This window comes from Oncorhynchus mykiss, chromosome 16 (assembly GCF_013265735.2).
Source record: "Oncorhynchus mykiss isolate Arlee chromosome 16, USDA_OmykA_1.1, whole genome shotgun sequence".
Taxonomy (NCBI): domain Eukaryota; kingdom Metazoa; phylum Chordata; class Actinopteri; order Salmoniformes; family Salmonidae; genus Oncorhynchus; species Oncorhynchus mykiss.
Window position 1 is genome coordinate 28,432,518 of NC_048580.1, and position 14,757 is coordinate 28,447,274.

The 14,757-nt window shown below is 42.2% G+C and overlaps 1 protein-coding gene across 2 annotated transcripts in view; it reads right to left on the reverse strand.

Moving 5' to 3' along the window:
* The window catches only part of si:ch211-180a12.2, a 57,893-nt gene extending 43,739 nt beyond the window's left edge, over positions 1-14,154 (reverse strand). For both annotated transcript variants that reach the window (XM_036946698.1, XM_036946697.1), the window contains exons 1-3: positions 14,042-14,154; positions 6,200-6,511; positions 5,541-5,843 (exon numbers count right to left, since the gene is read on the reverse strand). In XM_036946698.1, coding sequence (XP_036802593.1) covers positions 5,541-5,843; positions 6,200-6,511; positions 14,042-14,093 — 667 coding nt within the window. In that variant the 5' untranslated portion in view covers positions 14,094-14,154. The remainder of the gene's footprint in view (positions 1-5,540; positions 5,844-6,199; positions 6,512-14,041) is intronic.
* Positions 14,155-14,757: the final 603 nt, after the last annotated feature.

Below are 14,757 nucleotides of genomic sequence, written 5' to 3' on the forward strand. Positions count from 1 at the left end.
GGCTCACTGGTAGGAGCGAGAAATCTGGTGGGCCACACGGAGAACTTTTCCTCTCCCCTTATTCGCACCCCTTTTCATGCAATTTTGCTATGAGGGAATCAGTCAATCTCTCAAGGTACTCATTAACTCTGTGGCTGAGAGATTTATGGACGCTACCTTGGCTTCTAAGCTGGACATCCCTTCAGCCCCTCTCCATTCCCATGGATGTTAGAGCACTGGACGGCCGCTCTGTAGGCCGGGTCACCCACAATACCACCCCCATCAACCTACGTGTGTCAGGGAACCATAGCGAGACGATCCAATTCCTGCATATTAACTTCTTTGGCTGCAGGGGCAGTAATTGAGAAGCTTGGATGAAAAGGTGCCCAGAGTAAACGGCCAGCTCCTCAGTCTCAGTTGCTAATATACAGTGCCTTGCGAAAGTATTCGGCCCCCTTGAACTTTGCGACCTTTTGCCACATTTCAGGCTTCAAACATAAAGATATAAAACTGTATTTTTTTGTGAAGAATCAACAACAAGTGGGACACAATCATGAAGTGGAACGACATTTATTGGATATTTCAAACATTTTTAACAAATCAAAAACTGAAAAATTGGGCGTGCAAAATTATTCAGCCCCCTTAAGTTAATACTTTGTAGCGCCACCTTTTGCTGCAATTACAGCTGTAAGTCGCTTGGGGTATGTCTCTATCAGTTTTGCACATCGAGAGACTGACATTTTTTCCCATTCCTCCTTGCAAAACAGCTCGCGCTCAGTGAGGTGTGATGGAGAGCATTTGTGAACAGCAGTTTTCAGTTCTTTCCACAGATTCTCGATTGGATTCAGGTCTGGACTTTGACTTGGCCATTCTAACACCTGGATATGTTTATTTTTGAACCATTCCATTGTAGATTTTGCTTTATGTTTTGGATCTTTGTCTTGTTGGAAGACAAATCTCCGTCCCAGTCTCAGGTCTTTTGCAGACTCCATCAGGTTTTCTTCCAGAATGGTCCTGTATTTGGCTCCATCCATCTTCCCATCAATTTTAACCATCTTCCCTGTCCCTGCTGAAGAAAAGCAGGCCCAAACCATGATGCTGCCACCACCATGTTTGACAGTGGGGATGGTGTGTTCAGGGTGATGAGCTGTTTTAATTTTACGCCAAACATAACGTTTTGCATTGTTGCCAAAAAGTTCAATTTTGGTTTCATCTGACCAGAGCACCTTCTTCCACATGTTTGGTGTGTCTCCCAGGTGGCTTGTGGCAAACTTTAAACAACACTTTTTATGGATATCTTTAAGAAATGGCTTTCTTCTTGCCACTCTTCCTTAAAGGCCAGATTTGTGCAATATACGACTGATTGTTGTCCTATGGACAGAGTCTCCCACCTCAGCTGTAGATCTCTGCAGTTCATCCAGAGTGATCATGGGCCTCTTGGCTGCATCTCTGATCAGTCTTCTCCTTGTATGAGCTGAAAGTTTAGAGGGACGGCCAGGTCTTGGTAGATTTGCAGTGGTCTGATACTCCTTCCATTTCAATATTATCGCTTGCACAGTGCTCCTTGGGATGTTTAAAGCTTAGGAAATCTTTTTGTATCCAAAACTTCTTCACAACAGTATCTCGGACCTGCCTGGTGTGTTCCTTGTTCTTCATGATGCTCTCTGCGCTTTTAACGGACCTCTGAGACTATCACAGTGCAGGTGCATTTATACGGAGACTTGATTACACACAGGTGGATTGTATTTATCATCTTTAGTCATTTAGGTCAACATTGGATCATTCAGAGATCCTCACTGAACTTCTGGAGAGAGTTTGCTGCACTGAAAGTAAAGGGGCTGAATAATTTTGCACGCCCAATTTTTCAGTTTTTGATTTGTTAAAAAAGTTTTAAATATCCAATAAATGTCGTTCCACTTCATGATTGTGTCCCACTTGTTGTTGATTCTTCACAAAAAAATACAGTTTTATATCTTTATGTTTGAAGCCTGAAATGTGGCAAAAGGTCGCAAAGTTCAAGGGGGCCGAATACTTTCGCAAGGCACTGTATGCATATTATTATTAGTATTGGATAGAAAACACGGGATTGCAGCCATAACAAGTTACATTTCCTCAGGTTCCCGTGGTATTGGGATTCTCTTGGCTCCAGCGACACAATCCCTACATTGACTGGTCTTCTGGTGCCATCATGGGCTGGGGCCCATTGCCTGAAGTCAGCACAACCTGCTCCAGGACGTCTTCCTGGGGGCTCGGAAGTTGCCATTCCTGAGTGTACCAGGACCGCCGGGAGGTCTTCAGTAAGGCCCAGGCTACTTCGCTTATGCCGCACTGACCCTATGACTGCTGGATAGACCTTCTCCCAGGCACCACTCCGCCTTGGGGACTACTGTACTCTGCCATAACCTTGGTCTCCGGATCTGACAATCTACATTGAGGACTCCCTAGCTGCAGTGTTCCTCCGTCCTTCTGCCTTCCCCTGCTAACGCAGTGTTCTTCTTTGTGGAGAAGGACAAAACCCTGTGCCCATGCATCAACTACCAAGGTCTCAACAAAACGGTGAAGAACCGCTACCCCCTAACCCTTATCTCCTCGGACTTTGAGTCGCTCCAGTGTTCTCCAAGCTGGACCTACGGAACGCCTACCACCTGGTGCGGCTACGGGAAGGGGACGAGTGGAAAACTGCCTTCAACGCTGTCACTACGAGTATCTGGTCATACAGTTTGGCCTTACCAACGCCTCTGCTCTGTTCCAGGCTCTGGTTAATGATGCTATCCGGGACATGTTGAACCGGTTAATCTTTGTCTACCTTGATGACATCCTTGTGTTCTCCCGCTTCGCCAAAAAACACGTGCTCCACTTCCGACAGGTTCTCCTACACCTCCTGGAGAAAGCAGGGAAGTGCGAATTCTAGTGCTCCATCATCCGCCCGCATTCCTCTGCCAGGACGTCTTCCGGATCCATGGACATGGTCTCTGACTGTGGTCCTCAGTTCTCGTCCCGGTTCTGGAAGGTGGTCTGTACACTCATTGGGTCATCGGCCAGCCTGTCTTCCGGGTTTCACTCCCAGTCCAACGGCCAGTCGGCCCGAGCCAACCAAGACCCGGAGACGACTCTACGACCACCTGGAGCCAGCAACTAGTGTTGAAAACGCCCACAACACCCTTCCTTGCTCTGCCACGGGTCTTTGCCCTTTGAGTGTTCCCTGGGGTATCAGCCCCTGCTCTTCCCTGAGCATGAGGAAGATGTCAGCATACCTTCGGGCCAGATGTTTGTCCTCTGCTGTCATACCTGGACAAATGCCTGGTTGGACCTTCTCAAAACCACCTCCAGATATTGATGACAAGCGGATTGACTCCGGTGCCCCGGTATCGTCAGGGGCAGAAGGTATGGCTGTCCACTCGGGATCTGCCCCTCCTGGTGGAATCCTGCAAACCCCCCCCCCCCCCCCCCCCCCCCGGTTTATCGACCCTTCCACATCTCCAAGATCATTAACCCCTCTGCTGTTCATCTTCTGTTGCCTCGTACCCTCCATATACATCTCACTTTTCATGTTTCCAGAATGTCTCACAGCCCTTTGTCTCCTGTTTCCAGACCCATCCCTCTCCCCCGTCTCATCGATGGCCAACCGGTGTACATGGTGAGGTCTCCTGAAGATTCGACCTCAGGGCAGGGGGTTCCAGTACCTAGTTGACTGGGAGGGTCATGGCCCAGAGGAGAGGTGCTGGGTCCCCGCTAGGGACATCCTGGACCCAAGCCTTACTTTATTTCCAATGCCCACTCAACCAGGTAGGTGCCCAGGGAGGAGGCCAGGTGGCACCCTTGGGGGAGGAGGTACTGTCACACCCTGATCTGTTTCACCTGTCTTGGTGCTTGTCTCCACACTCCAAGTGTCGCCAATCTTCCCCATTACCCCCAGTGTATTTAGACCCGTTCTGTTTGCCTGTCTGCCGTTCTGTACCTTGCCACACCACACTGGATTATTCACCCCTGCCTGCTCTGACCCTGAGACTGCCTGCCATTCTGAACCTTTTGCACCCTATCTGGATTACTGACCTCTGCCTGCCCTTGACCTGTCGTTTTGCCTGCCCCTCTACTAGCAATATTATATCAATATTTGGTTATAAGTGTTTCCACCTAAATGTTTTCTCACATAATTAATTTTACAGACACAAGAATATCTAACCTTGTGTAGTGTATTTTGTTTCTTAACATTTGGAAAGTTTACCGAAATGTTTTCTGTTTCCATTTTATCTGATATTTACTTAAGTCACAAAGGTTGGCTGGAAACCTGGTTAGTAGCTAGGTTTCCATCTAATTGGCAACATTTTTATGCGACTATTCAAGTAAGCATAAAGAAAATATGTACATTTTCCCACCAGTGGTGTTTCCATCAAACTGACTTGTTGCAGATAAAAATCAGTGTGGTGATAGTGCACACAATTCACTTAAGTTTTCAAGTACCGACTAAAATCTAATGTTCATTGTGTTTCCAGTGCCTTTTCAACTCTACCGATTAGTTTTGTCAAACTGTTGCGTTAAATATCAAATGGCCCTACTCTGGTCTTGGCACTTGCGCTCTAGGCAACAGCTCTCAGATACAGTGCTTGTAGGCCACCTGTGGTTAGGCTAGTCTACATAATGGGATTATGAATAAGTGGGAATGGTGTTTTTATTTGTCAAAACTGCAGTCAAGTATTTATTTTGTCAGCAGAATAAGACCCTTGATATTTATCAGAAAGCAGCATCAAGCTCATACCATGCACTTTCACCACCCTGTGAAATTCATCACGTATTTTATCTGTAGCCTAATTTAAATTGCATGGTTTCCGAAATTGTAGTGGGTGGACCACAAACCATGTCATCTCGTGACTTACTTCAATATGGTTATATCAATATTTGCACATAAAGGCATTTTCACAAATTTCTCGTATGATTAACTTTACTGGCACAAAAAGATCCCACCATGTCGAACGAACAAATGATCTGTCGGCATTTATAAAATTGCACAGAAATGTTCTGTTCCCATCATAGCTGTCATACATTTTTTATATATGGTATGACTTTACTCACAAACTGCGGATGGAAATGGATAGTGAGAATTCTAAATTACAAATTGTTAATGTTCAATGAACTTCTACAATCTAGAGGCGAAAGAAACGCACACCTACAGTATTCAAGCAAGGTGCTGGCTAGCGGAGTGGAACACTTAAAAAATAAAGGAGAGCCGCACACTCTAGGAGCTCAGATGCAACAATATTTATGTCCAACTTTTCGACAGACAAGTTGTCTTCATCAGGGTATAATGACAAACACTGAAGGATAACTCATTTATATAGTGTCAAAAGACACACACAGGTGTCTGTGTTCATGGCCGGGTGTGGCCTGATATCATTGGTTAATTCTCATGTATTAAAATAGCACACAAAAACATCCTATATTTTTCAATGAACTTCTATACCATATAAAACAATCTGAAAATGGTCTCTTGACATGTATCATGTTGATAACCATGTATTGTATTAATCAAATGATAGTAATTAATTGAAAAAGTTGACACTTACAGACGAAGCTGAGTTGAAACTCTAAGCTCAGCAGTTTGTCCAGGGCTGCGTGAGTGACCACACAGCCATAGATCACATTCTGGTCGTCCACCAAAGGGATAAATTTCAAGATGTTGACCGCCCAGTAGGTCCCTTCTGGGGTGCGGTCGACTGCTGTGACCGCTTGCTCTAGCTGGACCACCTCCCCAGCTCTGGTCCAGGAGAAGTAGATGAGTGGAGGGCTAAAACCCTCTGCAATACAGTGAAGCTCACTCTTCACATCCAGTACCACCATCGTGGTGGGAATGGAGAGAGTGGGTGGAACTAAGAAATGAGAGAGATTCATTTATTTGTTTCATGGTGAAGCATTCAGATTCACATGACCAGGTGTGTCCAATGTTTTTTTTACTTAACTTCCTGTTGCCCTTACTTGTCTGAGAGAACTGGATACATGAATGTCATATGAGGGAACAACTACAAATTAGAAACTACTTCATGGCACCCTTTCCTTTCTCCCTTTAGTGAATGTTATTGGATTGGTGAACGCTGTGAAGAGGACCTCATGTTTTTACCTATCCAAACATGTTAGATCATTCAATACATCACGGAAGTGTGGAAGAGAGGTATTTGAGCAGGGCCTTAGACCTAATTTAAAACTGAAAGGACTACGAAAGACTTACCTTTGATGTCCAATGTAACATTGCTGGAGTGTAGCTCGGAGACGTTGTATCTGACTTGACACTCATACACGCCCTGTTGGTCAAGAGTGGCATTAAGCAAAGTCAGAGAGAAGGTCCCATTGACAAATAAACTGGTGTCCCAACTGAAGCCTTTGTCGACATGGTTGTCGTCTGTCGTCCCGAAGGAGGCTATATGAGATCCGTTGAAGGTCCAACTGATCCCCAGGAGAGAGTCGCCTACAGGAGGGACTGAGATAGAACAGGGGAGAAGGGCAGACGTATGTGGCCGGACCCAAACTTCAGTTGGGGAGACTGAAAGAAAGAGTGAAAGAAATTGAAAATATCAGTGGTCTATACACATGTTCATAAAGGTTTTGTCCTTATTGACAAACAAAAGTATGATCAGAGATGGATGAAGTTACATCAAAATGTATCTAGTTACAAAACACGCTTAAGACTAACGTACCAAAGTAAAATACAAAATACTAGTACCGAAAAAATTCTGCTATTAAAATAAATGTATTTTGCATTTTCTAATCTGTAAAGGGGGAAAATGCCCTTTTGGGATATTACAACAAAAAAAACAAGTTACTTCAAACAACAAACACTGTTTTTTCCCCCTCGGACATCATTGCACACGCGATAGAACACCAGAATATGTACTACAATTATTTTTACCATGCTGCTAGACACTCCTCTCCTCTGTTTCATCAATAAAACTAAAACAATAACAAAGGTGCTGGGTCGAACAGTGGCGGTGTTTCCCACTTGACGGATTTCAGCTTTAAATTAGTTATAAATAAACTTGCGACCCTTGGCTAACACGCTATGAGCAGTACCAAAAGTCCAGTTAATTGGCACAGTTCATGGCGTGTTAATCTTCAGAGCTTTGTGGCACCCTTTAAGTCCAAATTCACTGCACTGGTGTCAGAAATGAGATATCAGAGGTGCAGGTAGAAAGTGGTTTGAAAGAAATGAGAGGCATGACACTCATTACCCGAATGAGAGTGAGTGTAGTGATTGTGTGGCAATAACATTGTGTGTGTTTGCTTTCAAAGTTGAGTTCACTTCCCACTTTTGGTCTAAATTCACCCCATTATCCTCACTCTGGAAGTGCATCCCTGTGCATACATCTTTATTTCAAGGACCTCCACTCATCCATCAACACCTCTCATGGCCTCACACGATAGTGCCATCAGACTTCTGATACCAATGCAGCAAATTTGGCATGACAGGGGCCACAACATTTTGAAGTGCTATAAACAATGGTAGAAAAGTATTTTTAGTAATTTGAAAATGCAAAATACCATTCCCTGAAGTATCTTACTACAATTACATGTTTTTTTAGACGTTTCAAATAGAAATGACCAAATACTCAAAAGTAATTGAAATACATATGTCAAATACATAGAAATACTACCATAATAAAAATACTAGAAATAGAGATACTGCCATCTCTGAGTATCAGCAACGTCTTAATTATGAAGTTATGTAAAGTTCAACATAACCTGTAAGATCAATATCAAGCTATATATACATCTTGGTCAACTCACTGAATGCTCAGTTGATGAAACATGAGTTAATTCAGTGAGTTTAGAGCAGATTTACTTATCCCAGCAGACCACAATCAATCAATAAATCAATCAGATGTATTTTATAAAGCCCTTTTTACATCAGCAGTTGTCACAAAGTGTTTTACAGATTCACAGCCTAAAACCCCAAAGAGCAATCAATGCAGAGCACAGTGGCTAGGGAAAACTCCCTAAAAGGCAAGAACCTAAGAAGAATCAGGCTCCAAGGGGTGGCCGGTCCTTTTCTGGCTGTACCAGGTATAGTTAAGACTACATGTGGCCAAATCATTTTTCAAGACATTCAAATGTTCATAGATTAAACATTTTTACCAGGCAAGTCAGTTAAGAACAAATTCTTGTTTTCAATGACAGCCTAAGAGCAGTGGGCTAACTGCCTTGTTCAGGGGCAGAACAACAACCTTGTCAGCTCAGGGATTTGATATTGCAAACTTTCAGTTACTAGTCCAACACTCTAACCACTAGGCTACTTGCTGCCTAGTAGATTACCAGCAGTGTCAAATAATATCCATGATGGCTATAGAGGGTGCAACACTTCAATGCTTCAAGATTCAGTGTCAGTTGGCTTTTCATAGTCAGACATTCAAACCGCAACGTAAGAATGGTAGCAGGTTGACGTTTATTGTCATGAATCTTGTCCTGGCGGCAGAACTGAGTGATTTCCCCTGAGATAGGCCAGCTGTAAAGTAAAAATTGGCGAGATTATAATACTTTTTTTTTTAAATTCAGGGTTAGGCATTAGGGTGAGCAGTGTAATTAAGGTTAGGATTAAGGTTAGAGTTAGATTTAAAATGATATTTCATGACTTTGTAGTTGTGCCAGCTACTGACCACTCTGCAGAGCTGCTTCCAGAACAAGATTCATGATGAAAAACCCATGAAAAACCCAATATTAGCACAACTTTCAGAATTATGGATGGATGATGGGTGGAGTGACCAGGAGAGTGGAAGGAGAGGAGAGGTAGAGAGAAAAAGAACATAGAGCTGTGTTGCTTAGTTGGTAGGGTTGTGGATTCGAATCACACTGGGGCAACCCATTCGAAAATGTATGTGTGCACTACCGTAAATTGCTTTGGATAAAAGTGCCTGCTAAAAGGCAATATGTATAGTAGGAATCTTGATAAAGAGAAAGATCTGATTAGTGGACCCTAAGACTCCTAAGATCAGTGTCTGACCTGTAAGAAGAGAGACGACAAGATAGGTAATGAGTGACAACAAACAGAATACATGATGCATAAACTATCCCTATAAACATGGGTTTGAATGTGAATTATGAGTGAAATATATTTGCTGCATGTTCCTAAAAACTAAAGAAAGATCTGAAAACAATTCTGAACTATTCTAATACAATACTATTCTCTAAGAAAATGTTTTTAGGGAGTTGGATAGAGCAAAACAAGATTACATTGTGTTATGACTGTTGATGTTGTGCTTTTGGAGTACAGTGGCTTGTGAAAGTATTCACACCCCTTGGCATTTTTCATATTTTGTTGCCTTACAACCTGGAATGAAAATGTATTTTTGGGGGGTTTGTATCATTTGATTTGCACAGCATGCTTACCACTTTGAAGATGCAAAATATTTTTTATTGTGAAACAAACAAGAAATAAGACAAAAAAGAAAAGAAAACTGTGCATAACTATTCACCCCCCAAAGTCAATACTTTGTAGAGCCACCTTTTACAGCAATTACAGTTGCAAGTCTCTTGGGGTATGTCTCTATGAGCTGGGCACATCTAGTCACTGGGATTTGTGCCCATTCTTCAAGGCAAAGCTTCTCCAGCTCCTCAAGTTGGATGTGTTCCACTGGTGTACATCAATCCTTAAAAAACTTCTCAGCGATAGCCCCCTTTTTTTCAATGTTCGCCTAAATGACATACCCACATCTAACTGCCTGTAGCTCAGGCCCTGAAGCAAGGATATACATATTATTGGTACCATTTGAAAGGAAACACTTTTAAGTTTGTGGAAATGTGAATTGAATGTAGGAGAATATAACACAATAGATCAGGTAGAAGAAAATACAAAGAAAAAAAACAACCAATCTTTTTCTACCACCATCTTTGAAATGCAAGAGAAAGGTCACAGTTAAAGCCATCACCCTGGTTGTAATTCCGACAGTGCCCACAAGATGGCAGAAGTGTGTGTGCAAAGTTTCAGATGGATAACTTGAAGTATGAGTGAACTGCAATACTTTTAGTGTGAAGTTCCCAGGTACATTTGGGCAAATCGTGAAGGAGACATTCGCATTCATATAACATTTCTCTGCAAGAATATAGTCAAATCTATATACTCAGACTTTGATTTGGCTTTCCAAGTATTAGCAAGTATTATAAGTTCAACATTTGCAAAACAACCAGTTTCATAACTTCATAACTCTGAATATCCTTATAATTCTTGTCCAAATTGAAAAGGCATGCTGTCGTACAAGGTTAATAGCTACATTTTATGACATATAAAGTCATAAACTCCCATATAGCCCAGCTCATTGGCTATCTAGCTAGCTTTGTTTGACCCCGAATGGTGCTTGTTTGACAAAGATACAGTCGTTCAAGTGATGACCGCCCGCGTCATCGGCGTGCCATGAAGGCGTCGCTTTCTGACCAAATATGGTGTCCTATAGGATATACTACACCCCTAATGATATAGTGAAGTCTTGTTACCTTCTAGGATCTCTGAGGAATATATACGAACGTGATTTGACTTGTTGAAATAACTTTTAGGGTGAGATTTTCACAGATTCCTTTCTTTTCAAATTGAATGAGTGGAAATAAAAAATTGATCGTGCATGCTACATGGACCTTTTTATGTTATCTCTGGGAGAGATAAGAGCAAGATTTCAGAATGTAAGTACACATTTCACCTTCAGAGGTGAACTTATCAAACCTATCGTGGTGAAAAAAGTGTTTTGTTGTTAGGAGCTCTCCTCAAACAATAGCGTGGCATTTTGTCGTAATAGCTACTGTAAATTGGACGGTGCTGGTATGTTAAGAAGAATTTAAGCTTTCAGCCGATATAAGACACTTATATGTACCGACATCTTTCGTTTCTCAAAAATGTGCGGTCTTGACATAACGCGCTGCATGATTTACAACGGTCCTGTTGATGGGACACCGATCCTTAGATCATACCACAGATTCTGAACTGGATTGAGGTCTGTACTTTGACTAGGCCATTCCAAGAAATGTAAATGTCTCCCCTTAAATCACTCGAGTGTTGCTGTAACAGTACGCTTAGGGTCATTGTCCTGCTGGAAGGTGAATCTCCTTCCCAGTCTCAAATCTCTGGAAGACTGAAAAAGGTTTCCCTCAAGAATTTCCCTGTATTTAGCACCATCCATCATTCCCTCAATTCTGACCAGTTTTTCAGTTCGTGCTGATGAAAACTTCCCTACAGCATGATGCTGCCACCACCATGCTTCACTGTGGGAATGGTGTTCTCAGGGTGATGAAAGGTGTTGGGTTTGCACCAGACATAGCATTTTCCTTGATGGCCAAAAAGATACATTTTAGAGTACCTTCTTCCATATGTTTGGGGAGTCTCCCACATGCCTTTTGGCGAACACCAAACGTGTTTTTTTCTTTAAGCAACGGCTTTTTTTCTGGCCACTCTTCCGTAAAGCCGAGCTCTGTGGAGTGTATGGCTTAAAGTGGTCCTATGGACAGACACTTCAATCCACGCTGTGGAGCTTTGTAGCTTCTTCAGGGTTATCTTTGGTCTCTTTGTTTGCTCTCTGATTAATTTAAAATAGGAAATAATGCGCTCATTTACAGTAATGTCCTGGCCTTTATATTGGCCTAATACACAACAATGCAATAAAACAGTACAATAATTCAAACAAGATATGCAAATGTTTGATCACGGTAAGAAGTGTGTCACGGTGTGGGCTACTGGTTGAAGGTAAGTCAGGTGCAGGAGAGCAGACATGGGTGATAATAGGCACACTTTATTCATATCCAATGAAAATAGTAATATACGCCCAAAGTACACGAAATGGTACAAAATAACTAACACACACGGGCCAAACACAGACCCGGTGCTAACCAGACTAATACGGGCTACAAGTAAAAAACAAACAAACAATTTCACACAAAGACATGAGGGGGAACAGAGTAATAAATACATGATGTGTGATTGGGAATGAAAACCAGGTGTGCAGGGAACAAGACAAAACAAATGGATAAATGAAAAATGGAGCGGCGATGGCTAGAAAGCCGGTGACGTCGACCGCCGAACGTCGCCCGAACAAGGAGAGGAGCCGACCTCGGCGGAAGTCGTGACAAAGTATAAGATGATGGAAGATGATCAGGCATTGCAAAAAGCAAATACCAGGCAAGTACAAGAGTTTCAACATGCACATTTAGTTGTGTTTTGTTAGTTGGGTGTGCATTGAATTTATTCAGTTGATAATTCAAAACAATATCAGTGTACATTCAACACAGTGTGATGTTGGTTGCCCGCAGGCAAGATGGAAATCCAATTAAGTTTGTTTCAGAATATTTTGCAGCTCATTCTGGCAACGTAAAACAATAGTGAGAGGCCTTATACACAGCCCAAGAAGCATTCAAGCAAACTATGCAGATGAATGACCATGGTAAGAAGTGATAAGATGATAAGACATTACAAATACACTGTACTCGGCAAGTTCAAGAGTCTGTCATTAACCCTAAGCACTTTTGAGCATAGATGGAAACACAATTAGTTTGTTTCAGGATCTTCTGCAGCTCATTCAGTCAAAGTGAATCAATAGCGATCCAGGGCCGTAACATGTTGACTCGCCCTACTTGTAGAAAAGTGCAAATGCCATCCTCCTCTCTTTCATGTTGCCAAAACGGTCTATAACTATCATACAGTACATGATTTTAGTTTATTGTTCTAGGCTACCTGGCTAAAATGCTTGTTTGCCTAACTTCCTTTCATGTGCAACGATGAACCAGCTAATTAATCTAATCTAATCTAGTTACATATTAAACTTCCATCCTCTCAGGCAAGGGGAACAATGTACGTATTTAAGGTTGGATCAGAATACGGAGAATTCAGTAAAACCATAAGTTCAAATCCCTATCTCCATCCCTGGATAAATTGTGGAAAGGGTCCATTTTAGCTAAGCTAGCTAGCTATAGCCACTGGAGGACAACAACATAACAAGATGCAACAATTCAAGTTTTTTCTCTAAATTCCGTTTGGCTTTTGGTGTGATGTGATTGGTGTGAATCCAAAGCCAGAACCATTTACAGTTGAGCTCACTCAGTTCAGCTCAACGCTGATGGGCTATTATTCTTATAAAAAATGTTTAACAAGGGAGGCCAAATGCTGGCTTCCTTTGTATTCAATGCTATGGAGAGCAACAATATCATACTCTTTTTGACCGGATAGCATCAAATAGATGGGCTACACATAAAGAGACAGAGAGGCACTATTTTGTTCGCTCTGATGTTTTCTTCAGTGAGATATATTCAGTCTCTTGTAAATTGAAGGAAAATTATGGAGGACAAAGAGACTAAATAAAATGTATTACGTTTTTACCATGAATACACACCACTGACAATGTCTAGCTTAAACATGTTGATCTCATGGACAGTGGTCAGTACTTGCATCATAGCTCTAATCAGAAAGTGGTTACATTTCTCCAACCCCATCCATTAGCTTTGTAGCAAACCAAGTGGCAGGACTGCCTTTTGGCTGAAAAACGTTAGATTGTGCCCTTTAATTCGTTTTAAAACAACTCTTTACATGGACATGTATCACATTTAAAGAAAAAGAAAATGGTTACCAACAAACATCAATTATATATTCACATAGTAAAAGCAATAATTTATGTATTCCCTATAATGTGCAACTACGCATATTCAGTCACCACCGTACTGTAGGCCTATACTGAATCCTAGTCCGACAACTGTCAAAATTAGGTGTTGCTGAAAAAACAATCCAATGTCTGACATATAAACCTTAGAATTCTCCATGAACAAAATTACCAACATTTTAGTTTTACCTGCATGCTAACATCATGTAAATCCAATGCTTACCAGAATAATGGTCTAACACTTACCCAATCCTCATTTAACTATTACTACTGCTATTGACACTATCAGAAAACGACATTACAGCAATCATTCAGCTATCTGAGATAGTTGAACGCACACAACGCCACACTCGCAGATTGTCACCTGGATTTAATGTGAAACTAGGGCAAACATGCAAATCAATGTGGCTTGTTTGTTATCATGAGTGTGAGGGCAGTGGCACAACACTCACCATGCTTTATGATTGTCAGGAAGTAGAGGCAGAGAAGGACTTTACACTGCATGGTCTGAGCTTGTCCCAAGACTAACTTCTTATCATCTCTCCCTCACCGGCTCTTATATGGGGGGTGGGGGGCAGTGGGCGGGCTTTTACCCATGAGGAGACACAGGGGGATAAGACATTTTGTCCCGAAGCCCCTCAGGAGAGAAAAGAGGGGGTTTGTGCCCCCCCCCGTCACACTGACAGATGGAGAGAAAAAGCAAAGGAAGAGTGAGAGTAATGTGCAAAGACACACAAATGAGATAGCAGTCACTTAAAATTCATTTGGGCCTACGGCCAAGGTTTTTGGGCTACTTTACATTGGTGCTGCGTTGCGATGGCCAAATGCTGGTGGGTAACCCCACTGAGCTTATGTAGGCAAACACCCAAGGAAGGCTACCCTTGGATTTGAATGAAGGGAAAGGACTGTATTGCCAATTTGATGGGGGAGAAAGGGAGAGAGCAGTGAGAGCAGTTCACACCTTTCTTTCCTGATCCGTCCCTGTTCCAGCTATCTGGCCAGCCCCTATAATGATCTTTCATTTTGATTGTGGTTAACCATTAGCCAGACCCACTGCTTGAATTTTTAACAATAAAGTATTTACTACCTCCCTCACCAATTATTCATTAACTTTATTAGCTGTAACTGTCAAGGTTCAGGAGAAGACCCAGATGCAGAGAGTTTCGAA